The following is a 27,865-nucleotide window of genomic DNA, read 5'->3' as shown; positions in this document are numbered from 1 at the left end:
TGACTTCCCACCGCCCACTGGGGGTGCTGCCAGCAGTAACTGCACAGTGCCATGTCGAGGGGGAGCCCCAGCCATGGCGCCGCTGAAGATCACTAAAGGTGAGCCGGCGGCAGAATGGCATGGCAGCCCCTGAGGCAGCAGCTTGGGAGGAGGACGATCCGTGGCCCGGTACTGACTGATCCACAGACCGGTACCAGTCTCCGGACCGGGGGTTAGGGACAGCTGCTCTAAAGCAAACAAGAACTAGAATCTTTACAATGATTAATGTGTATACAGTGGCAAGAGCAGTGATAAAGTTGTGATACTTGTTTACATATTAACTGCTATCCTCAACACCACCAGTTCATCCTGTAACTAGTACTCCAGTACTTGGGGCATTAAAAATGTAGAGCATTCCATAATTTGCCTGACATTTCTAGATAACAAAAATTGGCACATGAAGACAGGGAATATAAAAATTACTTTCTAAAGAAATGTTTGGTACTGTACTCACTGTTTTATTCATAACTCTTGGTGGGTAACAATAATAATTGTTAATGATGTGGGGAGGGGGAATTCTCTTCCTGACTGAATTTGGTCTCCTTTAGGTCATGGACTCCTCAATGCCTTTGATTGGTGAACATCAGGTTGAAGACAAACAGCTTATAACTGAGCTTGTTGTAAGCAAAATGAACCAAATGTTATCTAAAACACCTGTACCATCTCCTCAGAAACCAACTGCCACTCAGCAGCCCCAGGTAAGGAAAGCTTATTCTATATATGTACACACAGAGACTAGCAGTTGTTAAAGGTAAAGGTATCCCCTGTGCAAGCACCGAGTCATATCTGACCCTTGGGGTGACGCCCTCTAGCGTTTTCATGTCAGACTCAATACAGGGTGGTTTGCCAGTGCCTTCCCCAGTCATTACCGTTTACCCCCCAGCAAGCTGGGTACTCATTTTACCGACCTCGGAAGGATGGAAGGCTGAGTCAACCTTGAGCCGGCTGCTGAGATTGAACTCCCAGCCTCATAGACAGAGCTTCAGACTGCATGTCTGCTGCCTTACCACTCTGCGCCACAAGAGGCTCTTGTTGTTAGATACCATTAATATTAATTCTTTTAAGGTATTCTCTAGTTATGTTGTAACATCCTATATTATGAGTACAGAAGTACAGAAATAAAATTCATCTTATTTCAGTTCAGGTCAAATTGATGTCAATTAGCTCAACATATCCTGAGTCTCATGAATCCTAGTAGCAACATAGGGATTTGGGTTTGGCACAATTCAGGAAAGCCTAGTTTTTCAGCTCCAAGGCATTTAAAGTGACCTAGATGCTCCAGACCTCACCAAACAGCTGATCCTGCTGAATGAAGTTTGAATGAAGGATGCTGGGTTGGATTCAGTGAACTCTGGAAGAAGAAGCTGACAGAATGTCTCTGTAAAGCTTCTTGTGCCCGCAAAAATCTGCTGTAGAAGCCTGGGGGACCTTCCAGAATAAAGTGAGGTACAGCAAGTGCAGCTGCAGCAACAAAAAAAATTAACAACCTTTTTCACATCCTTCTGTTGCAGAACTCTTGATCCATTTCTAGATACATGGGAAATAAACATGTATTCTTTGAACCAGTTCCATTCCCAGTTCTTTGGCTCCAATCCCCTGTGTTTAAACTATCCAGTTTTTAATGGAAGTATGCCTTCAACTTTTGACAGAACTATATCATTTAAAGTATATTTAGAGGGTGGAATGTGTGAGTGTGTTGTTGTTGTGTTCCAACAGTTTTGTTCCAGGCAAGATTGCTGCTTTCAAGTTCGAACGAATTGTCATATTTTCTGCTCACTTCCCTAAGTAGTTGTCAAAGGCGATAAAGGAAGTCTAAGGTTATATAATCATGGCAGATTTATTTTATTTAAAACATTTACATAATGATATATTTCCTAGTCTCAAGACAGTTTGCATAAAATGCAGACATGCTGTATAAATTCAAAAGACAATAAAGCTTTCTAACAATCCAGCAGAAATCTAACAGCAAAGAAATATTACTTTAAAACAGCTACCTCTTCTATTAGCCTTTAAAAGCCAGCCCAATAGTGTATTTATCATTACCTTTATGTGGTGACATATAGAGGAGGGAGCTTCAGGAGGTCTTTCATCATGTCACTGACCAAACTCTTATATGCTTACGTTCAGAAAGATTGCTGTACTTAGTGTAATGGTTAAGAGCGGCATACTCTAATCTAGTGAGCCTGGTTTGATTCCCCATTCCTCCACATGCATCCAGCTGGGTGACCTTGGGTTAGTCACAAGGTCTCTCCAGTTGGACATAAACACATTAATTTGTCACATGGTTGCCGATTTAGTTAGGAGACATTCCCCTGGAGCTCTTTACAAACCATGTTAATTTTATTCAAGAAGCTTTGTTGAGGGACCATGTCAAAATAGCTGGAAGTTCAGGTAAAAATGTATATTACGGAGTAGTCCTCAGCATCAATATAAACTACCCACAGTACATAAGTGTAAAAGAAGAACTGGGGGGGAGCTATAATAGCAACAGTAAAGACTGTTTCTGTAAGCATTCTAACAAACAGCAGTAATAACTGAAATGTTAACATATCAATTGTCAATGGTCAATGCAGGATTACCCCTCGATGTATTTAATGGGCATATCTGTATGGGAGGAGGGGTTCTGGGGTCCCACTAGATGTTGCTGGTTCAGTTGACCTCAACCAAATGCCTGATGGAAGAGCTCTGTTTTGCAAGCCCTGCAGAACTGTGCTAGTTTCAACAGGGCCCGGATTTCTTCTGGGAGCTCATCCCACCAGGTGGAGGCCAGGACAATGATTTGGCCCTCGTTGAGGCCAAACATACTTCCTTGGGGCCAGGGATAAGAAGACCAGATTTTACCATTGGTAAAGCAGGACACCATTGATCGGGAGGGTTCTTGAGTAAAAATCTGGTCTATATGGAGCAACAAAAAGTTTCATAGAACGCAAAAATAGTATTGTAATATATATATATATATATATATATATATATATATATATATATATATATATATATATATATATATATATATATATATATATATATATATAATTTCAACATAAGTACAATTTACCAGGTACCCCCAGATGTCCCTCCAAAAGTGGGAGAATCTGATCAACTTAGCCAGGGATCACCAGCTGATTAGTGTTGGCTGAGCGTAGTGCCCTTTGAGGGGCAAAGGCAGGGAGGTGGTCCCTCAGGTACACTGGGTCCAGACCATGTATGGCCTTGAAGATGACAACCTTAAGCCAAGATCTTAAAATAATTTACCCTCAAAATATTAGTAAAACAGTGCAAATCAATTGTCACATCTTTAAACAGCCCGTGGCGCCACGGGCGCCACGGACTATATAATTCGTTAAGCCCCCTAGAGGTGGGCTTTGTCCGTGATGAGGAAGGGTCCGGGTTGGACCCTTCCTCACGACAGACAATCGGAGGGACCCCAGCAGCCGCGCAAAGCGCGGCTGCTGGGGATTCCCTCCTTGCCTGTCTGACGCTGCGGGAGGCGCGAAGCGTCAGACCGCCGCACGAGGCAACCCCCCTTTCAAAACCCCTTTTTATAAAGGGGCTTTGAAACTAGTCAATAATAAAACAAAAGATAGTGGCAGTTATGAATGTATCACAACCCAGCATCAGAGCAGCATAAAAACAACAAAAGGGAGCAGAAAGAGCATATAAGCAATGTCAGCCTCCTCAAAGAACATGGTAATAAAACAGCAGTCAAGTAACATAGTCCATAAAGCAAGGAATTTAAGCAGATGGAATAAAATTTCAGGACATTCCAAAAAAGGACTCCCAAAATGAACATCATTTGTGACATTAAAGCGTTTATCTAATTCTGTCCCTACCGATCAATATTAGGACAATTTAGCTGTATGATGAGTAGTGTAAAATGGAGCCTAAAGGGTCTAAAATTATATAGGTTCCTGAAATCCAGTAATGTGCAGAGGCAACAGAATATTAGAGAAAGAAAGAAAGAAAGAAAGAAAGAAAGAAAGAAAGAAAGAAAGAAAGAAAGAAAGAAAGAAAGAAAGAAAGAAAGAAAGAAAGAAAGAAAGAAAGAAAGAAAGAAAGAATGGCATCATTGCTGAGGGCTGTTTGAAGAAGAAAACCTGCCATCTTCTGCTGGTTACAATAAGTCAATTACAGATTCAAATCCTACTTCCTAAGTGTGTGTCTCTGAAATGGCACAAGTTGGTGAGGTTTTGTTAAGGCTGCAGCACCATCTTGTGGTTGTTACTGGAAATCAGTTATTTCCTTCTTTAATTCTGAAGCTAGTAGGAAAAGTGTTTAGGCACATCTAGAGATGGCTGTAGCCAAAGGATAGTGTCTGGGTGGCAGGTTAACATGGATAGAGAGGTTGTTGAGAGGCATTTAGCTGCACTGGATGAGTTCAAATCCCCTGGTCCAGATGAAATGCACCCAAGAGTACTCAAAGAACTTTCCAGAGAACTTGCACAGCCCTTGTCCATCATCTTCGGAACCTCTTTAAGGACTGGAGATGTCCCGGAGGACTGGAAAAGAGCAAACGTTATTCCGATCTTCAAAAAAGGGAGGAAGGATGACCTAGGAAACTACAGACCAGTGAGTCTGACCTCTGTTGTGGGGAAGATAATGGAGCAGATATTAAAGGGAGCGATCTGCAAACATCTGGAGGACAATTTGGTGATCCAAGGAAGTCAGCATGGATTTGTCTCCAACAGGTCCTGCCAGACCAACCTAGTTTCCTTTTTTGACCAAGTAACAGGTTTGCTGGATCGGGGAAATTCGGTTGATGTCATTTACTTGGATTTTAGTAAAGCTTTTGACAAGGTTCCCCATGATGTTCTGATGGATAAGTTGAAGGACTGCAATCTGGATTTTCAGATAGTTAGGTGGATAGGGAATTGGTTAGAGAACCGCACTCAAAGAGTTGTTGTCAATGGTGTTTCATCAGACTGGAGAGAGGTGAGTAGCGGGGTACCTCAGGGCTCGGTGCTCGGCCCGGTACTTTTTAACATATTTATTAATGATCTAGATGAGGGGGTGGAGGGACTACTCATCAAGTTTGCAGATGACACCAAATTGGGAGGACTGGCAAATACTCCGGAAGATAGAGACAGAGTTCAACGAGATCTGAACACAATGGAAAAATGGGCAAATGAGAACAAGATGCAATTTAATAAAGATAAGTGTAAAGTTCTGCATCTGGGTCAGAAAAATGAAAAGCATGCCTACTGGATGGGGGATACGCTTCTAGGTAGCACTGTGTGTGAACGAGACCTTGGGGTACTTGTGGATTGTAAACTAAACATGAGCAGGCAGTGTGATGCAGCGGTAAAAAAGGCAAATGCCATTTTGGGCTGTATCAACAGAGGCATCACATCAAAATCACAAGATGTCATAGTCCCATTGTATACGGCACTGGTCAGACCACACCTGGAGTACTGCGTGCAGTTCTGGAGGCCTCACTTCAAGAAGGACGTAGATAAAATTGAAAGGGTACAGAGGAGAGCGACGAAGATGATCTGGGGCCAAGGGACCAAGCCCTATGAAGATAGGTTGAGGGACTTGGGAATGTTCAGCCTGGAGAAAAGGAGGTTGAGAGGGGACATGATAGCCCTCTTTAAGTATTTGAAAGGTTGTCACTTGGAGGAGGGCAGGATGCTGTTTCTGCTGGCTGCAGAGGAGAGGACACGCAGTAATGGGTTTAAACTTCAAGTACAACGATATAGGCTAGATATCAGGAAAAAGTTTTTCACAGTCAGAGTAGTTCAGCAGTGGAATAGGCTGCCTAAGGAGGTGGTGAGCTCCCCCTCACTGGAAGTCTTCAAGCAAAGGTTGGATACACACTTTTCTTGGATGCTTTAGGATGCTTAGGGCTAATCCTGCGTTGAGCAGGGGGTTGGACTAGATGGCCTGTATGGCCCCTTCCAACTCTATGATTCTATGATTCTATGAAAACTACAAAAATTATTCAGCCAAAATGAAATGAACCACCACTTCTTTTGTGCTAGGTGCCCCTTTTATGGTGTTGGTAAATGATTCAGAAGAGTGGCGAGAGGGGCACCTGCCAAGTTCTTCAGCCTAGGGTAGTCATTGGTAGAACAGACGGAGAGCCTTTTCCAGCGGTCTCCAACCTTTTTGAGTCTGTGAGCACTTTGGGAATTCTGGCAGTGGGGTGGGTACAGCCACAAAATGGCTGCTGCAGCTTACCTTCAGTCACATAATGAAGTTCATTGTGATGTACTGCAGCTACTCGCAAACCTGCACAGCTAATCAGAAAACTTAATATACAAAAGCCCCTTCTCACCCTGTCCACTTTATAAGAAGAACTAGCTTCAAAGCCCATTCCTAAGTACAGGCCTTAAAAGGGCCCCTTCCCCTGGCCCCTGGCCAGGCATCTTTAGGTAGCTTTGGGCTGCAGTTCACAGCCAGATCAAGTGGGGCAGGCGGGGGCTGGGCAGCTCGTTAGGAGACCTGGGACAGAGCTCCTTAGCAGGCAGTCAGCAGGCCGGGAGGCCCTCGTCAGCAGGCCCAGCCTAGCAGGCCAAGAGGCCCTCATTAGCAAGCTTTGCCCAGGGCCCTCTCCCCTTACCTGCTGCTGGCTCCAGGCACTGAGGCGTCTGAGAGCAAAGAGGCTAGAGTCCAGGGACAGAGGGCGGGAGCCACAGGGGCAGGGCCAATCAGGGCAGAGCTGGCTGCACCCTGATTGGCCCTATTCTAACTTGGACAGCCACACACGTCCCACCTCCCAGGCTGTTTCATGCATATATAGAGGAACAACAATGAATAAGGATTGTTGGTTGCCAGAAAAGATGTTGGTGGGTGCCATGACTCCTAGTGGCACCATATAGAAGATCCCTGATTTGTTCCATTGGAGGAGGCATCATGTCTCAGTGGCAGAACATATGCTTGGCATGCAGAAGGTTCCAGATTCAATCCCTAGCATTTCCAGGTGGTAGATGACATACAAAATGTCTACATGAGACCCAGGAGAGCTGCTGCCAGGTATTGTAGACAATACTGACCTTGTCAGACCAGTGGTCTGATTCAATATACGTCTGCTAAATGAAAGCAGAGGCATGTTGCTACAGAAATGCCAGTTGGCAAAGCACACCAGCAGATGGTGCACTTGTGACATAACAGCAAGACAACTTGCTTAGTTCTCTTCTTTGGCTTTTACCACAGCTGGATTTCATAAATGATGAAAAATGTGCTTCTCTGAAAACTAGAAGACGGTTAATTTCTCTAATGTATTTAGAACAAAGAATGCAAGCCTCCTAAATAAGTATTTTATTCTTGCATAGTCTCTGAAATTTCTATGATATTTTCAGGGCCTTTTGAGGCAAGATCTACAGTAGCCAATACTAGGATTTTCCCACAGGAAATGATATTAAAAGGTCCCATTTGGGTTATTCTGCTCAAAAAAGTAATGACTAAATAAGATATCCCAAGGACACAGAGGGCACTCAATGAAAGGAATACATACAAGGTATAACGTTAAGGAATAAACGCTTTTTCGCAATGCAGGGAAGACCTGTAGAAACCTGTTCTGTTCAGAAAAAGGCTAGCAGTTCAAATGAAGGAGTACAGACCTTTATCAAATACAGGAGGCCATTAGAAATGCTATTTGGGAATTTCCTCGGAAGTCCTTCCTGTTGTTTAAACGTACAGAAATATTTGATCCAGTTATAGTCAGGCAAAGGAGTCCTTCTGCCCTTGTCTTGTATGTCTATATCATAGCAGAGGAATTCTCTCAGGGTCTTTCCACTATGTCAGATTTACTTTTCTTCCATGGCTTATGTCAGTGCAACTGAAACATAACCCAAGGCCTGGCTACTGTGTTGGGAACTGGCTGTCCCATTGCTTAAGAATATTACTTCTACTTATGCATGAGGCTCTTTTTGCACTTGGACAGTATGACCATTACAGGATATTGTACAGTAGAGAAGCTCATTCTTCCTGGTCCCTACCCCTCAGAACACAGTTGTAGGCACATTTCACTGAATCCAACCAGTACTGCTTTAGTACAGTTTATTGCCAATATGGGTGGCTCCTATAATGATCCGGGTGGTGGTTGGCTTGAAACATGGTGTTACATTTATTGACATTTAGAGCAGAGTTACGCAGAAGTATCATACTTTCTGCAAATGTCTGAATACTTGGGTCCCCATTAGTGAGAAAAGCATGGGATAAATGAACTAAATAAAATAATTGTAAAGAGTAGATATAATCTACAATCAGCAATAGGGTGACTAAATTGAAATACAGTAAGACTATTTTGTTTCACAGCCTTCACAGCCTTTACTCATTCAGTTCAAAAGTATTTTTGTTTAATTATCTTTCTAATGTGAGTAAGCCGAACTATATTCAGAAAATCTCTTAAAATTTCCTTCCATTCCCTTTCAAATGTGTTGAACAGACATTAAGTTGATAATAGGATATTCAAAGCTCTTGCTAGATTGGAGCAGTTTAGAGTATCCTTCTGGGAGGACTAGAAGAGCAATGGTCCTATTTGAGAAATGCTGTCAAGACTCGTGTTTCCCACTGGTGCAAATCATTGGTTCCATGCTCGTGTGTGGGGTAAGTTTCATGCTTAAGCCAGACAACAGGTTCCGAGTCTTGTGATTGGCTAGCCACAACTGGGGGGAAGTTAATATACTGGCTGTGAGCTGGAGGGGTTCAGTTCTGTGAGAACTGAGGCTGATCAGAGAGAAGTCTGATCCTTAGCTGAAACACTGCTGTGAGGAGAAACTCTATAGTATCTAGGACAGTGATTTGGCAGAGAGAATTTGGGTAGACCAGTGTTTGCTCACCAATTAAGCCAAAATGGAAGTGGAATCCTTCTACGGAGGGCCTCTGCCTAATTGTAAGGGGAAATCATGGAAGAAATTCCTAAGATATGTGTGAGCTTCAGTCACCTCAGAATGGAAGGTAGAAAGTTGTGGCACAAGCAGAGAGTCTCCACTTTCTAAAAAGGGAGTTTGTTCACCTGAACTCCAAAGACTATATATCAGAGTAAAACCAAGGTGTTTAAGTAATAAACACAATAAAGAAGCCTCTCCATTAAAATAAGAACCATAACATCAAATTGAATAAGAACTGACGTATATTTTTTAAAGGCTTGAGTCCAACCACCCTTTCCACTTTGTAAATAAAATCTTTTGTTTGTTGGCTTATAAAAATGCCTCAATGCCATTCTGACTAAAGGATTTTAATGAAGATGGCTATACTCCTTCACAGATGCTCCCAGTGCTGAATAAAGCCACAGAGATCAGCCAGTGAATGGGTGAGACAGTGAGCTTGGTCTTGGAGGAAAATTTGGGGAAGGAAAGAGAGGTACCCATCATAGTAACCTTCTAATAGATATTCAGCTTTGTCAGAAGGCTGGACTTCCTTCCAAGATTTGGCTAAAGAACAGCAAATCTGAGATTTAAAATCATTCATTTTCAAATTAGTTTTAATATATTCAAGCTTTGATTGATCTATCTGATGGGCATATGGCTGAAAATCATGTGATCCTGGAAACCATGATAACCATTTCAGTAAAAGCTGTCGCCTCATGAAGGTGTGGTGCTAATTGGTTTTCGTTGCTCAGCCCAGACAAATAAGCTAGTTAGTAAGGATAATGATTGGCCTGACATTCCAACAAGTTCTGATATTTTGTAAGGAAAGGTTCTCCTCAATACAGGCGGGGACTGCGGTTGTTAATTAGCACACAGTAAGTGCATCCGTAGGAAAGCGAGTGAAGGCTATTAAAGTTCCAAAATGCTCAAACAAAACATGTATTTGAGGAAATGCAATGAACAGGAAGTATGAGACAGCATACTGGAAAGCCTAATTTAAGGCAAAGGAATTTCCTTTGAGGTGGGCTATATTAAGCATAGATAGATAGCAGATCTGTTGATTTTGTAAATCTATTTGACAATTTATACTTTTCACATTTGAGAAATAAAATTAGTCTTTCAAATCCCCTATTGAGAAAACTGAAAACCTTCCATAAACAGATATTTCACACACTCTCATTAAAAAGCACTGTTACTTGTTCAGATGCCCACCTTATAAAAGATAGTAGCAAGCTTTAGGTCTGAACATGTAAAAGATTTTGTGTACTGATACAAAAAGAAAGGACATACAGCACCTGCTTAGCTAGAGAACCAATTTCAGTTAGGGTTGTGAGGGGAGGACTTTCATATCACTTCAATAACATGATACCTTTGAAAACTATCTGAAGACTTCCATAGGTTAAACATTCAGCAGCCAGGCTGTTGTTGCAGGCTGGATACCAGAGATCATATCACTCCTCTGATGAAAGATAAGTACTGGCTGCTGTTTTGCTTCTGTGTGCAATGCAAAATGTTTTTTTTTTACCTTTAAAGCCCTAAAAAGTATGGGACCAGGGTACCTGCAAAACCATTTCCTACAGTATTGTCCAGCCCATTAATTAAGAACTTCCTTCTAAACCCTGCTATCTGTGTAAGGTAGCCACAAGTGGTAAATCAATAATTTTATTTTGGTCTTTCATTGATTGTTTTTATGATTGTATGTTTTATAATTGTTTTTCTGCCTTCTTAACTGCTTTAAGATGGTTGCTGAGGAGGCAGCTATACATTTATTTTATTTATTCATTTATTTATTTTTTTATTTATATACTGCCACTCTCCAATCGAACACCCGTCGGTTTACAATAAAACAATAAAAAACAGTATATCCCCATAAAAATAAAAAATATAGGTGCTATTAGTCTTTCAAAGGAAAGAAGATGGTTCTCCATATTTTCTCTTAGAAGAGATAGAACAGTTTTGCTTTATGAAACTCAAGTGAAAGGATTAAACCTGGGGTTGCAGCCCCCTTTCCCTCAGCTTCTGTTTCATGCTGCCACTTGGAGCAGGAATAGGAGAAAGATTATTCAAAACTGGCCATCAGGCCGAATGCTTGATGTCACATATGGAAATCCATAGGATAGATCACACGAATGATTGCCCTCCCATGTCCCTACCCCTCAGTCTTTCTCTTGGTGTCATGCCTGACAACTGTAGTTAAGCCCCTTTCCATGAAGTGCCTTCATCTGAATTATGGCTTATGTACAGCTGTAACTTAACTTTATAAAATACTAGGAACATGTGTCCTAGATCTCCCAAGTATGTTAACAGCTGCAATTAACAGAGAGAGCCTTCTTTCCCTAGAGTCATCTTGGGCATTAAGGACTGCTAATGAAGAACTGATAATGCATGCTCTGATGTTCTCAACATGGAGCAGAGCTTTTTCAGTGATGACCCCTGTTTCTTGGACTTCCTAACAGTAGTTCGAATGGCACCTCTTCTGCTCCTTTTTCAAAATGAAAGTTTATTTTTCTAGTATATTTTCAGCAAATAAATTAAATTGGCAATTTTACTGCAGTGATATTTATTTTGCTGTTATGGTTTGGTTAGACTGTTTTGAATGGTGGTTTTTAGAATATTTTTCCTTTAGACTGTTCTCATTCTCTATTTGATTCAATAACATGCTAACTTATAAAGCTGTCTGAAGAGTCTAATGGGTTAAAAATGTTGTTGCAGGCTGGATACCAGAGATCATATCAATCCTCTGTTGAAAAATAAGCACTGGCTGCTGTTTTGCTTCTGTGCACCATTCAAAATACTGTTTCTTACCTAAGCAGAATGGGACTAGGGTACTTGCTGGGGCATTTCCTACTACCATGTCAATTAGCTAAGATCTTCCTAGCAATGTCTTCCTTGTTATATTGTAAATCATCCTCAAAGTTCTTTATGTCCAGTTCTGTATATAGGAGATAATTTAACTCCTAAACTCTATGGAGGAGAAACATGGACTGCACATTCAATCAATAAATATTATTTCATTTTGAATAGCTGGTTTTTGGGGGGAGGGTGCCCTTTTTCATCAAGGTATTGAATTTACATTCTTCTGAGGTTTTCTGAGACATGTATCACTTTATTTGTTTTGTCACTTGAGGCAGACAAACACAGGACACACAAAGCTGTGGCAGCTATTTCTGTTCAATGGCCTAGTTCTGAGTAGGACTGCCATTCCAAGAGGTCTGCATGTATCTTAATATATCCTGGTGCTGCAGGAGAGAAGGTTTCAATGGCTCTTCTCAACTACTCCAGTTGCCTACAGCCACTTTCACCTGCTACTGCAATCAGGTATCCAGAGGTGGCAACAGTAGTTTTCAGAGAGGGTTGAGACTGTAATATATGTTTAGCTGTGAACAGAACACAGGGATTCTAAAAACAAGGCCTAAAGCTTTCTTTGTAGCCAGGAGCACATAAGGATTACGCCTACAAGCACACATTAATTGGCATTTCTCTTTTGTTAGATTCTGAGGACTAAACTCTTGGATTTGTATCCATTTTGGGTAATCTTCTGTTTTTCTTTTGTTTGTTTCTCTCTTACAGAGTGGATCATTAAAGGAGCCAGATTCAAACAAAGTCCCTCCCCAGCGACCACCTCCTCAAGGTTGTTTACAGTACATACTCGACTGTAATGGCGTTGCAGTAGGACCAAAACAAGTCCAGGCTACTTAAATTGTTGAGACTAAAAGCAGGGGTAGAAGCCAAAAAGAAAGCAAAGAATCAAACAATACCAGTTTTGGGGTTCTGTGCAGTTATTTGCATTGTTTCAGTGCTGACCTGGACTGTGTTTTTTCTATGCAGTGTCAACTATACTGTCTGGTTGTTTCTCTGTTCACGTTTGTGTTGTAATGCTTACTTATGTTTCTCTGTATAACTTGTGATTCAGGGCTGTTGTCAACAGTGTACAAGAATTGTGCCTCTACTGAGTCCAGTGCGACTGTATATTATGGATGGTTAGACAGTATTTTTGAAGTATTATATATTGTCGGGGTAAAAAGACTAACCAACCCAGGTGGAAATTTAAATACTTTTGCTTAACTCTGTGAGTATGTGTGCTATATTTGTTAAAAAATAATGTGCATGATTTACGTAGAGAGACAATTCTAATATTTTGATGGTCTCATTTAGTAGTATGTTGAATGAGGCATTTTTCTTTTTATAATTTTATAAAGATTAATTTTTAAGTTCATACAATAGGTAAGAGAAAAGACTTAAGTTATTTGTGATGATATATTAAAAAAAGCTACTTTCAGGAATACTTAAATATCCTGTATGTTTGGTGCAGACTTTAAAAAAAATCTGCATTTACTCTTTAGCCTCAGTGCTATTAAAATGGGCCACCTATGTGCAATATTGATATAATAAGACTGAATGTACTTAAGTCCAATGAGAGAGTTTCGTTGATGGTTATGAAATAAGCCATCAGGTCTTGTACAGAACTCAACCAAGTGTTTACCAGAAATACATTTTTTACCAAGAAAAGCCAGGTAAGCAACTGATGTTTTATGGAAGAGAACAACAGGGCTAGTAAGAGTCTTGCAAGATTAAACATAAGAATTTTAAACAAATATTACAGTAACAGCTCTGTTGATGTGAAAAAATCTAGGTCATGAACTCAACCCTATCTCAACTGAGATTACTACCAAGCAGTTAAGGTACAAGATGAAGAAGCCATGATCTGATCTTATAATTTTGAGTAGAAGCAACAGAATGAATGTTAGTATGTCCCTGGATGAACCACAAGGAGTTAAATGGTATAGCGCTTAGAATGTCATAGCTGTGACTCAAGTGTATGTAAATACTAGAGCAAGGTGACCTGAGAGGTTTTACTTTTGCCAAACTTTCTTATAGCCATAATTGCTTATGACTGTCACATAACCAATGGCTATGTGCATAATCTTACAAGCAATATCCAGGCAGGCAGTTAAACTGTTAGGAAAATCTAGCCTGTGAATGCAAGCTGCACTACTCAAGCATACTGTAGAACTAGTTTGTGAGCAAGGTAAAAGTGTTTTGTCAATTCAAATCTCATATCAAGGTAAATAGTTCCCCTAGGTTAATACAAACAAGTTTGTTTTCTTGTCAAACAATGTTATAGTCTGATTTTATTTTCCCTGCAAACACTGCCAACAAAACATGTAGCTTAGCTACGAAGTGATCGTTTTTATTATTAATTTTGGCCAATGAGTTGATAACTTCAATTTAATTTCAATGGCAATTTCAGCACTAGTTGGGCATGCCACCGTTGATTGCCTGCTTTTGGTAGTTCATAAGAAGAACTTTTCTGCTTGAGTGGTCACTGTGTCTGATTAATAGCCTATCGATAATTACACTGATGATTCGGGTTGTGTAGAGTGCGCATATCCCCTTCAGCATCAGGTTCACCCCTCCTTACCTACAGTCACCAAGTGAACAAAAGTGAGCATCCCACCCAGGGTGAAGAAAGGAACCTGCTGACTGAATGCCATTAATATCAAGCCATGAGCATTCTTTTGCATGTAGTAGTGTGAGTATTTACAGGTGCTTTTATGCATTGTTTATTAGTTGTGTGTGTGTGTGTGCGTGCATGCGTGTGCGCACGTGCAGGCTGCAGAAAAAAGACCTGAATCCTGGCGGGATTTCAGTGTGTCGCAAATGTCCCAGAAGGGGCACACACCTGTTACTGCATACCACAGATAAGAAGCAAGCCAAAATGTCTGCATGCTAGCATGCTTAGGTGCAATATTGTGGGAAATAGGGAACAGATATTTTACAGTATAGAATTGATGTTCAGGGGGGTTGGTGTTTGTTTTGGTTTTATTTTACTTTATTTTTTTGTAAAACTTTTCTTTAATTATTGCTGCCTTTTTGTACCAAACCAGCTGCAAGAAAGTGAGAAAATGCTGAAGTGTGACTGCAGTATATATTTTGTGAAATATCTTGTACAGCTTAATGTGCAATAAAAAAAAGTTACAGCTGTCTTCAGTGTATAGTTTCTGGAATGCAACCCTCCAATTGGGGGGAAAACCCTTTATAACCGAAGGAAAAGAAACCAAAGAATGTGATCTTAAAATGCAAAACTGAGCTACTAAAGTAACACCTTCCTCTATAAAGTCATCCAAATTAAAAGGCATTGTCCCTCAATCTATTTAAAACTGAACGTCCTGATTTTGGGCTTATTTTAGAAAAACTCATTGTTGTAACTGACTATTCTTAAAATATATGCTATTCTTAGAACTACACAGATAAGTTGCCAGGAACAGCATGTGGAAAATTAGCTAGAAACCTATTTTGCTGTCCCAGAAGAATGTCATTTGAACAGCTAGATGGATTTCCCAAATTTATGTGCCATGAAAGACAAAATAAGGGAATCCAGGAGGAAATTTCCTTTAAACATCACTATTTTCTTGCCATGTATTTTAAAATCCACACATTAAAGTGAATCAGGAGTATTGCCTTGGGCTTAGTTCTATAATACTGTCGTTTTTCTTTTTTTTAAATGTCAGCCAAAAGATCCAATCGCTGAGCCTTCATTCAGAGGGGTTATTTGAGCCATATGACATGAAGATTTTGCAAGAATTGCCAATCCATCATAGCCTTCCTAGGGAAAACTGCGCATGGAAACCAAGTCTTGGATAAAGCACAGTGTTTGTGCTTAAATGGTTCTTTATGAGTTTATGTTCAATGAGAAATAGAAAATCCAACAGACAATGGTATAGCTTCTTTCTTTAAAATTGGTTAACAGCTGGACAAATTTCACAACTTAAAAATGAGTCCATGATCGCTACAATGTCTGGAAAGTTAACAGCCCACATTACTAATTCAGACCTCTGTAGCTTCACTGCACTGTGCAATTCTCTACTCCCCACCCCACTATACATGAACAGGACTGCCCCTTCCACTGAAATGAATGAGGAAGTCCATGCAGGTGACAACTGAAATCCAAATAGCTAAGCATTTGCCCGGTGACATTTCTGACCATGCAATCTCAGAAACTGCTTTTGAAACTGTCCTCAGTTTCAAAAGAGGTTTGCCATGTGGAGAGGCTGCTATTTGGGGGGTGGGGAGAGTAATCTAAGGGCCCTCATGGGCAGATTGAACTAGTTTCCTGATTTGGAAGGGAGGGATCCTGTTAAAGGAATTTCACAACAGCACTGCAGTGCTAGTATAAACCTATATTGAGGTACATTTATAGACCCAATTTAGCCTAAACGTGTATTTGTTGGCACAATAAATGCCAACAAGCTGCAAAGCCACAGATAACAAGCTACAAGTCCACTTAAGTTCAACTGTCAGATCCTTTAAGTTTCACTGAAACTAAACTGATAAGATTCCAAATCATAAAGCATAACGGAGCTACCATAACAGAGCTAAATACAGGACCCTTATTCTAGCGGAATTATTGTTTTATCAAAGAGTAGACATGAACAAGAGATATACCTGAGTTACTGTCAAATGTCCTCAGTTCAATACAATTTGCTACTTCCTTCCTAACAGTCCAATCCTAAACAGAGGTATATATTTTATAAGCTAATTGACTCCAACCAAATAATGTAATTCTATTTAGGAATATGGACCTGCTGTTTGTTTTTATAATGGCACAATGGCTCTTGATTAAGTGCCAGATGCTTCATATTTTTCAGAGCAGCTACTATAGGCAGACTGACCTCTGCCTAACAGGTTAAAATGACATAACCCAGAACAACTTGAATCTTAGGAACTAGCTTGGGTGGCTGATGTGATGTGATGTACAACTGTGGCCTTGGTTTATATTACTAAATATAATGGCATCATAACCAGTCTCCTCATAAAAGTAATTCTATTTGTCTTCCCTCTGTGATGGAACAACTGAGGAATGCTTCTTGCCCGTCAGGAATATTCAAGGGAGATGGAGAAGTGCTGTGATTAATTCACCTTGCTCTGGATATTTATTGCCCTGTTAGTCCCTAAACAAAGAGATCTAATGGTTGCCACGATGCCTTTCGTTAGATCAACACAGTACCAGAGCAGGAATTCAGAAGCTTTCAAGTTATGTAGAACTGTGGATAATGATGACAAAAACTTGACTAGCCATCTTAATTCAGTAGATCTTTCTATGGATTCCAGAATTATATTTTTTTTAAGTGTTGGATATAAGAACTAGTACAAAATTACTGATACATTATGAAGTTTTTCTTGTACTGAACCTAGGGGGCCCAGTGCAACCCCAAGGAATGCAATCACAAAGCCAGGAACCACAGCGCATGTTCCCTCCGGGGCAGTCAGCAAAGCCCTCAAGTTCCCTGCCGCCACGTCCACCGGGCCCTGCAATTCAACAGCCACGTGCCCAGGCCCAGGGTCCTTCAAGAGCTGGGCTGCCAGTGGGAGCAGAGGCAGCAGAACCTTCGCCAGCAACAGCACAGAAGGCTCCTCAGTCACACCCACAACTGAAGTAAGGCCTTTGTTTTCTCTTGACTCCTTTTGGATTAATTTCCTTTTCACAGAGATATTCAGGAGCAACATGTACAAAGCCAAAAAGCCAAACATTTCCCCTCCCTTTGAAAGCCTTTAAACGTTTGTTAGCTTGATGTGAAGCAGAAAAGGTAAACGTGCCACTGGTGCTACTGGAGCAACATTTCATGCAATTCATGCAGATTTTCTGCTCAAATCAGGCCAAATCTGAGAACATGTCATCCTGCTCCTCTCCCATCACTGAATCATTCTGGGTTGAATGGAAGTTTGCTGAGGGTGGGAGGAACCCTTATATCAGCTTAAACTTTTAACCTTGCAGTCATTTGGACAACAGAATATTAAATACAACAGTGCTGGGAAGTGTGTGTGAGTGTGTGTGTGGTTTTCTAAGGAGGTAGGGGTGGTTTGCCAAAATCCTCTCTAACCTACATATGGCATGGTTGTCTGCTTTCACAGAGCATGTGACACACGCCACACCTAAGGATATGTACAATAAATCCAAGTCAAGCATTAATGGAACCTTTTTTTTTACACTAAGTATAAAGTATACTTGATTTAGTCTAATTGCAGCCTCATTTTTTATGAAATTCATAGTTTTTGAAATATGGCTGATGATACCAACAGAGCAGGAGAATTAGCTATGAGATCTAGAGACAACTAACAAACAAATAAAAAGCAATTTCAGTACATTTCAAACTCTAGCTTCTGAGCTTTCAATTATCTTTGCACATTTTAATTTCTACATTCTAACTGTAAATGCTAAAAACTAGGAGTTGGTTGTTTGCAGATTATGGTGTATTTTCTGACATTCTCAAATCCTGATATTGGTATGGTGTTTAGATTTGGTAAATATTCAGGAATCTCAGTTTTTGGGGGGGTCCATCATACCGTATGGGGACCATTAAAGCCAATGGCAAATCTATCATGAGGTACATTCAGTGTTTTTTTTTTGGGGGGGGGGGTGAAGTAGCATCAGTTTTGCTGCATAGCTGCTGGAGCCTGTCTTCAAATAATCCCCAAGTTTCAAAAATACTGGACAAGGGAGTCCAATTATATGGGCACCCATTCTCAATTGTTTCCAGTGGTGGAGAAAACAGCAAGGCAATGCAAGCCCAGCAGAATCTCCAAGAGAATCTCTGCAGTAGAAAGTAAAGTAGGGATGGGGGATTTTTGCAAGGCCACAGCAAAAACAATGCAGTTTGCCCAACAGAACCAGTGCCACTGTGGCAGTGTCAAAACCATCAGGACTAAGGTCAGATCTAAGAATCTCTGAAGTAGAAACTGGGCGGTGGGGCTACAAGGACAACAGGACCAGTGCAATAGTGCCCAGCAGCACAACCCAGTGCCAGTGTGGCAGCAAGGCAAACCCAACAGAACTAAGCAATGTCATACCAGCTAATCTCAGCAGGGTTTTTTAAAGAAGGAAATACAGTAAAAGCTGCATCATAACACTCAAAAGTACAGGGTGGTCAGGCAGTTTTGCTAGCCAACCTGAACCAAGGCCAACCCAATATACAGAAGCCCAGTAATGCTTTGTTTTCTTCTGAAGTCAAGGGCAAACCCAGAGAAACCTTATGAATCACTTCCCCAGGGAAGACCTCAGTAAGTGAGAGGGAGGGGTTGCAGGAGCAGTACACACCAACCATCACTGCCTCAGTGGAGGAGCATAAATTTTGAGTCCAGTAGCACCTTTGCAGAATATGGTGTATAAAGGTACTACTGGATTCAGAATTTGTTCTGCTGCTTCAGACCAACATATTTATCCACTTGTATCTATCAGTGGAGGAGCATTAGTCTAGGTGCTGCAGCTGTCCATCACAGACTCCCACTTTCCCGTCTCCTACCCCTGCAAAGAAGAAAGTTTTACAGCAAATTAGCTTGATTATTTATGATGCTCCTGTAGTTTCTGCTGGTTTCTGTTTGACACACAGGTCACACTCTCCTACTCTGCCCTTTTGTCTACAAGACTGAAGAACAGTTTTTGTGCTGCTGTTTTAATTTCAGCATCCAATTTTGGTCTGGCGTGCTTGATGACTCAGTGAGTGAATTTGAACACATCACCTTCAACATCACCCTGTGCTGCACTCCTCTCAGAGTTCTGTAGGGGTATTTTGGTACAGGTAGATTCAGAACGACACTAGGGAGATGGCTGGGGCATTTCTGTGCCAATCCAATGGGTAAACTGTCCTACTACTTCTATCTAGTCTCATTTTCATTTTGGGAAGAGCGTTTCATCCCAACTTCGCAGCAAAGACTGAGAGAGGCTGCAGGCAGAAGTATGTGCTCACTTCAGTAACCCTTTATATCCAGAACCAGGTCACCAAACAATGGCAAGTTGATCTTCAAGAAAACCAACTTCTCAACTGTTCAGGGGAGCAGCTGTGAGAGATGTGAGCTCATTCCCTCTGCATGCTCATCAGAAGGCATGAGAGGAGCCTCTGGATCATGGCAGAGTAACTCAGCAGACTGGTGGCCTGCAGCTCGTAGGGCTCTCTCACCATTGCAGCTGCCATGTGTTCCTTTCTCATGTGTCTAGCACTCCCAGAGGGACTCGGTATCCACCTGTTGAGTGCCATCTCACAGGTCATCATGGAGTCAGCAGTGGAGGATATGATGCCTAGCGAGGGAGGGTAAGGATAAACAGTATCAGAGCTGCTTTCACCCTCTTCTTCCTCTCTTGTGCCTCTCGTGACCTAAATATGCTCGACTCACCATTTGTCTCTCCAGTGAATGAGCTCACAGGCCTGTTAAGTGATCTTGCCCTTGCTGTGCAAGCCATACATGATCACCAACATGTAGACATTCTGCTGTGTGAGAAGCTAAAGTGGGCCTCGAGTCCATCTTGCAGGCTTTTCACCAGTTCGTGTGTACTGCTGGGAATCGTGTGTACTGCATGGGGAATCAGTATTTTTTGGGTTCTGAGTATATTGGTCCTGAAAAATGCCAGTGTTTCCCAATATCTATGAATCCCAATATTAATACAGAAGACATTTGACAAAGGGGCTGAGATCCATTTACATGCCTGCCAAACAGCTGATCCTGCAAGAAGAACACTTTCCCTGGGATCGGCTTGGGCTCTGTAGAGAGGCAGTTTGAACTGGGGCCTCCCCTACACCCCAGTAAATATCTGGTCCCATGGAGAGAAACCTCTCTGAAAGATCAACTCTTGGCTGTTCAGATGGATCCGCTTGAACCCCTCCCCCCAGGATGAGCTTGGGCTGCTTGAGGATATGCCAGCAGCAGCCTCAATGAAGAGGGCTTTGTGCTGCATCTTCATTGCACCATTCCAGATAACGGCTGTGGAGAAGACCTCTGCACAGGTTGGGGAAAGCTGCAGCCCTCCTCCTCCCCTCCACCCCCCTACTGTTCTCCTTAGTCTTGCCCCCAGGGCCCCGCTACATTCCCTTCCTGCCACTCATTCTTACCCCAGGCCAAAATCTTTCTAAATAGTACTTGTAAGAAAGTTATTATGCATCTGAATACCTGCACTGCAACCTCAGCCTAACAGAATCTGACACCTTTTTTGAACCTCCCACCTGAAAACTAAGTTTTTGCTTTTCAACCAAACCTCACTTTTTTGTTTTGGGGTTGTTTGTTTGGGTTTTTCTGGGGGGAAAAAGAAATTATAGATCTAGTGACTTGATTATGGTTTCATAAACTGTGCTTGAGATGGAACGAAGTTTAAGGCTTTTTATTTAACTTCTCCTTACTAGATTCTATTTGAACAAATCTGACTTCCTTCATGGAAATATAGGAGCTCCCTCCAGAAAACTAAAAAAAATACAGGACAATCTAAAGGGAAATTTGTCTAAAAGTGCTCACCTTCACTGAAGCTCAGAGTACCACATGCTGAGTTTTAAAAAGTTAACATCGGCTATTATACAACAGTTTTGAAGACACACGCAACTTTTTTAATATCCTCCTAGCACTGGCCTGGTTACGGAGGAACTACAGCCCTATGCAAACATTTAATTTAAAGTGATTAAAAGTCAAACAATTCCTAAAACAGACACTTATTAATAAATCTATTTAGCAGCAGTATTTTACTCAATAACCCCTGAAACCAGAAGCACACACTTGGAACACAGAACACTGAACCTCAGCATCCCTTCACCCTTCCCAAAAACTTTGTAGAAATTAAAGGGAAAACATACAAAGGGAAGAAACTAGTGGGCGGAAAGGCAGGAAAAAGGAATAAATATAGAAGAGAAAGCAAGAAAAGTCTGAACCAAAAGCCCCTTCACACACCAGACAAAAAAAAAAAAGAATGGGGAAGCAGAGGAAACAACCAACAAAATCTCACATTCACCCCAACTTCTCAAAAAGAGGGGGGGGAAAGAAGAAAATAGTGATGTATGGTGTAGGAAAGAAAGAATCCTGGTCAGAGTCTGCACTTACTTTGTTTATTCCATTGTCAATCCTGTTGAATTCAGATCGATTTGAACTCAGGTCTTCCTCTCCCCCCCCCCATTGAAACAGGAAAGTATTCTGCACATGGTTAGGGTAGTTCAGAAGGAGGGGGAGCCAAGACTCTTTTTTTTCTTTTCTTGAACAGGGGGGGGAGAGGAGCCTCTTTCTTTTCTTGGAGGGGGGGGAGAGAGAGGGGGGATTGAAGAAGGCAGAGAAGGGAGAAAAAATCCAAGACCAACAGAAGTTGAGAGAAATTAGGGGCTTCTACTTTAAGGCAAGCTTGTCACATGAGCACATTTGGCCAATCAGGCCGTCTCTACCATGGAGGTTCAAAACAGCCTGCTTTCCCAATCCGAATCTTGAAATATTGAGCATTAAAAGCACTCTAATATATCACACAATAAAGGTAGGGTCACTCTGGATCAAACCTTGCTGCAGAAGGAAAATTTAAATTGCCCAAAATCAAAATGGAAAACGCATTCTGTGTAGACGGCAGGGACTGAATCGACCTGGGACTGGAAATAGATTTTCTTTAAAACCAAGCAGAGCCCCCCCACACACACACACACATCCCAAAAAAGAATAAAAAATGAATAAATTAACCAAGTTTTAAAGCAGTTCCAAAGAACCATAGCCAGTAACCAAAGCAGAAGGAAGGAACCCTTGGCCTCCCCATCTACCACCCCACCCAAACAACAAAACTCCACAAAAATAGCTGTAAGCCACAAAACCAGAAAGAATTAAAACCTAAGAAGGAATTAAAACATAAGCAGGCTTTCTCAGCCAGGGCTTTGTGAAACCCTGGGGTTTCTTGATAGCTTTGGAAAGGTTTTCAGAAAGGGGGGAAGAGTTAATTAACTTTTAATAAATTTTTAAAATTTATTAAACTTCATGTTGACCCTTCCTGCAAATGGCCAATGATAGGCCTGGAGGGGTTGGGAAGAGGAGGACAAGAGAAAGATTGACTAAACATCAGAATTCTCCCTTAAATCCTATTTGCCAAACTGCCACTCAAAGCATCGCAATGATACAACTCCTCCTCAGGTATTTTTGCCATTAAGAAGAGATGCCTCTTCCCCCTCCCCTCCTGTTGCCCTGAAAATAGAGCAAATGGTGGAAAAGAGATAGAACTGTAGCCTTTGAAACTTCACAACCAGCTAATCGGTATAGCTGGGGAAAAATCAGGTTTATTTGGGATCATCTATACTGGTAGCCAGTCAGAATCTTTGTTCTGTATTTGGCTATAAAATAGATATTTTTAAATACCAGTTAGGTGTTTTGTGGGTATTTTTTGGCTTGGATATAGCTGAATGCACACCCCTACTAGAAACATCTGCAGCTTAGAAATTTCATTCTTAGAAAGAATGTGCTTGTCTGTATTTTAAACAATACACAGGTAAATACATGCAGCCTTATTTATATGTATCATTAACAACCAACAGACTTCACTGCTTTTAAGTCTTCTGTTGAACATTATGTCTTGTGGCCCAGTCACAACTTCACACTGCCACTCCAAGCCAGGGATCTGGTTTCAAGAAAAACAGACAAGTCATTTCTGCCAGACATGTCAATAGGCAAGGCATTAACACTGGTATCTTGGTGCACATGCTTTTTGCACCGCTAAATATTTATGCCAACGGATCACAAGCCAAGTATATCATGAGACTACTTATTTACATCATAGGAACAAACAAATTAATGTTTGAGTCCAGCGGTACCTTTACAACCAACAAAGTTTTATTCAAGGTATAAGTTTTCGTGTGCGCACACGCTTCCTCAGATGGTATGTGTGCACACAAAAGCTGATACCTTGAATAAACCTTTTTTTGCCTTAACGTTGCCCCTTGATTCAATCTGCTGATTCAGACCATCATGGCTACCCACTTGAATCTATGAACAAAGTTACTTTATCATAAATCAAATTATTGGTCCATACAGTATTATTGTCTACTTTAGCTGAAGGTGGTTCTCCAGGTTCTCATGCAGAGAAAGGTCTTTCTCAACCCCTCTTACATGGAATCTTTTAATTGCAGATACCAAGGACTGAATCTTGGACCTTCTGCATGCAAATCACATGTTTTCCTTATGAACCACAGTCCATCCTGAGGTCACAAATCTCTTAGTAGTAAACAAAAGGAGTCAAAGATAAATTAAACATCCAGTGATACTTTAAAGACTAACTACATTTATTTCAGTGGGAGTTTTTGTGGGAGCTCACTTCTTCAGATACATGGGGATACTTATAGGGAACATTATTCAATTGTGAGAAAGGAAGAATTGCAGTTGTGAGAGAGACAGGGTGAAAGAGCCAGGGTGAACCACTGGCTTAGTGTTTCTGAGCTGTAGTGTCTCTGGAAATGCCATTATAATGCCAAAACTTGGTATGCTGTCCTATTGGGATAAATCTAGTATGCCCCTGCATTTAAAGAAATGTATAAAAATCATGATCAACATTTAAACGTGCTTTGTTCAAAATGGCATCTGAGACAAACTTCTTTCAATTTGCCTCAAAGATTTGTGCATTGACAGCCTTCAAGAGAGTGGTCAGCTGTCTGCCAATCACATAAGCTTTATTACTGTGTAGGACATCGACTTTAAAAGCAGGTCAGTAAATGTGCATATCCTGCAGCTGCACAGTTGGCAGAATTCTTCTGTACTTTTCACAGCTAAGACCTCCCTCACCTCACCACATATATCCCAGAGATAGACAAATCCATGACTAAGAAAGACTTGGTCAGATAGTTTTATCTTTTAGTAGCAGGTAGGTAAGTAGTCTGAAGCACACAAGTCCCATAGCACCTTAAAGACCAATGAAATTTTCCAAGCTTATACCCTAGAAAATTTTAGATTCAGGTACATAGCCGTGTTGGTCTGAAGTAGCAGATCAAAAATTGAGTCCAATGGCACCTTTAAGACCAACCAAGTTTTAGTCTTTGTCCTTATACCTGCACTCTGATGATGCTTATTTCATTGTCTAAGGAAGCTTGCCTGCACACAAAAGATCACACCTAGAATAAAACTTGGTTGGTCTTAAAGGTGCCTTTGGACTCAAATTTTGCCCTAGAAATTTTTGTTTGTTTTTAAGTTACTATTGGACTTGCTTCATGTTGTTTTTTATTGCTTTTATTGCTTTGATGGCTGTTTGTTATTAATTTCAAATTATTTTACTGATTTTCCTTTATGAACAGCCTTAAGCAGATCTCTGGAGAAGCAGGCAGCATGTACGTTGCCAGAATAAATTTTTTAGAAGATCAACTTCTGGACGTTAGTGGCAACCCTATGCAAAGGTACTCTAGTAAAAGCCCATTGACTTTGATGGGCTCTGACTGGAGTATCTCTGCACAGGATAGTAATATAAAAGTGTTCTCCTAAGCAGTACACATTTGTAAATGCATGGACTTAATAGTCTGCTTAGGATGGCACATTACCTACCCACTGCTTTGGACGTGATCAGTCAGCTCTGATTCCATCCTAACCATTTATTTCCTGTCATAGCACATCTTTAGGTCATTTTTCTTTTAACTGAAAACTAGATACATACCGTACTAGATGCATAGCATGAAACCTTCCTGAAGGGCTAACATCCTGAATCACATCACAGACTTGTTCCAATTCAAATTTGATTTCCAAAAGAAGCAACTCCAAATTGCCAATGGGATTAACTGTACTCTGCGTGTCAGCATGTACATACCTGGCATTCTCACCCACATGTTCTTGCTTAACATGTGCGTGCAAGTGATTAGCCCATGAATAAATATTTAATTAGGCCTCTTATTTCTGTGTTGCTAATCAAGTGAAGTCCTGCTTTGCCCTTCCACCCCCTCCTTTCAGGAAATATCAAATAGAAGTACAATGGAAATGAAAGATTACAGCATACACAGTCCTCGGTGCTCTGCTTTTCAACAAAAGGTGCCAGTAAAAAGTAGACTAGATATAAACTGTCAATTCACTATGAAGTGTGAGTCTACAAGAGCCAAGTATCTAATGTAACTACCAGCCTTAGATTTTATGGAATAAATACGATTTGCCTATTTTACTAGGATCAGGAACCCATCTCCTTAAGTTCAGTCTGAAAAAAGTCTTAAGTATGACAGAGTGAACAATGAATTTGTTTTGGGCTGCTTTCTGAAATCATGGCATTCAACAAGTATTGAGCACAGAAAATGGATACATTTAAGGCCAAATCCTAAAAATATTTTATGAAGGGAAGCCTCATTGATCTCATTGGGACTCCTTTCATAGTATTTGTGCTTTGAGGTGTGCTGCACATTCCTGGTGAACTAGCATGAATTAAGTGCTTACAATCCTACTTTCTTATCTGAATGAAAAGCTGATGAAGCAACACTCACTTCCAAGTAAACTTGATTAGGAGAAGACGACAGTTCCTGTCCACTTCTGTGGCTCTTAGGTGCTGTCAGTGTTCCCAAGAGAGCACTGAGTACCTCTGAGGTGGGACTTTACCTATAATGTATACTCATTTTTATGAATTTCAAATGTATTGACATACTTGTGGGTGATTTTTTTTGTCTTGCAGCAAATCACAGTCTCTGACAAACGCCTTCAGCTTCACAGAGTCATCCTTCTTTCGATCCTCTGTCAATGAAGACGAAGCAAAAGCAGAAACCATCCGAAACTTGAGAAAATCTTTTGCCAGCCTCTTTTCTGATTAGCCCTGTAGAGCTTTGATTCTGTGTGTCTGTAATGCGTTAGAGAGTCTACCGTGAACATCATTTTGCAAACATAATTTCCTTGTGAATGAGCTCTCCTTGCTGTCCCAACTGTTGTACTAAGCAATATGTTAAACTCTTTAAGAAGAGACTATATTGAAACATACTTCAGGTATCTTTCATTTGAAAAAAAAAATCCACTGCTAAAAAAGTCAAGAGGAAAAACTATACAGAAAGCTTGAAAGTCCTCATTAACTGTGATATTGTGGCCTTACCACTAAATGCACTAGGTCATCACATTGGATCTTCTTTTGTGATATCATTATATCACATCATTATGTTGTGAATTTCTCCCTTGATATACTTTTTTCAGTGTTCACCTGCATGTTTGTTTAGTTTATTTATTTAGTTATTGTGAGTCGAGGTAATTTGTTCTCCCTAGGTCAGTGGATCAGCTTTCTTTCTTGGCCCAAGTCTTATATGATACCCCTTCACAGTGGTGTTTTCTGGCAACTCTCCTTCACCTTCTTCCTTTGGCAAACTTTCCATTGGTTGAATGTGGTATTCTCAGCGCTGTTAGGAGAAAACTCTAGGACAAGCCCATGTTATACAGCTATGTGTTGGGACTACTGTATCTTCCCATTGTTGTTGTACAGTCGCTTGCAACATGTTAACAGTGACCTTTGATTTGTAATACACCATGCATGATGTCATGTTAACCATAGTTCCATGTAACCTTCTAATAAACACAAAGCCATCTGCCTGGCAGCAAACAATCTTCCGCAGGACTTGGATGCATGGTGGTATTGATTTCTCTGACACAGTCCACGAAATCTTGTCTTACCAACTGAGAAACAGCCATATGTATCCATTTGGAGACTGTTATCTGCACCAAATCTGGATGGAAAGCTTTAAGTGGATCTCTTCAAACTGATAAAATGCATATGGAATGTGTTTTCATAAGCATTCGATTGTAGGGCATGAAACAGCACAAAATTCACTCTGAAATGCCATTTCTAAGCATCTCCTGGATATTTCGGGATGCAGTGTGTGTGTGTGGGGGGGTGAGAGATGTGAAAGTCAGATTTCTTGTGTGGAAATGTTTTGGCAGGTCCAAGCCCATAGAGTCTTCTGTCTCATCAGATAATAGTCAATGTGCACAATGAATGACACAATTGATGGTGGCCCATCAAGCAAAATGCATCCATCCCATTAGCCATATATGGTGACAAACTTTTTTTCCTATCTTCTAAACTGTAAAGCCAACTGGTAGATTGTTTCATATGGTTGGTATCAATGTACATTTGATCACAAGATCTGCAGGCATATGCCAGACATGTGTATATCCAATAGGCCTTCATACATCTCTTATTATTCTCAATGGGCATTCTTTTTAGAAAATTCTACCCCAACTTTGTATTTATCTAGAAAAAAAAGGACTCTACCACCACCACATACACAAAGGAGGGAGGAAAGATAAAT

The 27,865-nt window shown here is 40.9% G+C and overlaps 1 protein-coding gene across 1 annotated transcript in view; it reads left to right on the top strand.

Annotated features, from left to right (window-relative positions):
* SYN2 (synapsin II) overlaps positions 1 to 27,159 on the top strand; it is a 302,390-nt gene extending 275,231 nt beyond the window's left edge. The window contains exons 10-13 of the mRNA XM_077325671.1: positions 588 to 737; positions 12,420 to 12,480; positions 17,046 to 17,286; positions 26,251 to 27,159. Of these exons, the coding sequence (XP_077181786.1) occupies positions 588 to 737; positions 12,420 to 12,480; positions 17,046 to 17,286; positions 26,251 to 26,386 (588 nt within the window). The 3' untranslated portion in view covers positions 26,387 to 27,159. The remainder of the gene's footprint in view (positions 1 to 587; positions 738 to 12,419; positions 12,481 to 17,045; positions 17,287 to 26,250) is intronic.
* The last annotated feature ends 706 nt before the right edge of the window (positions 27,160 to 27,865 follow it).

Source organism: Paroedura picta, chromosome 3 (assembly GCF_049243985.1).
Source record: "Paroedura picta isolate Pp20150507F chromosome 3, Ppicta_v3.0, whole genome shotgun sequence".
Lineage (NCBI taxonomy): Eukaryota > Metazoa > Chordata > Lepidosauria > Squamata > Gekkonidae > Paroedura > Paroedura picta.
Note: the sequence above shows the minus strand (reverse complement) of the source record. Positions and strands in the feature narration are given on the sequence as shown.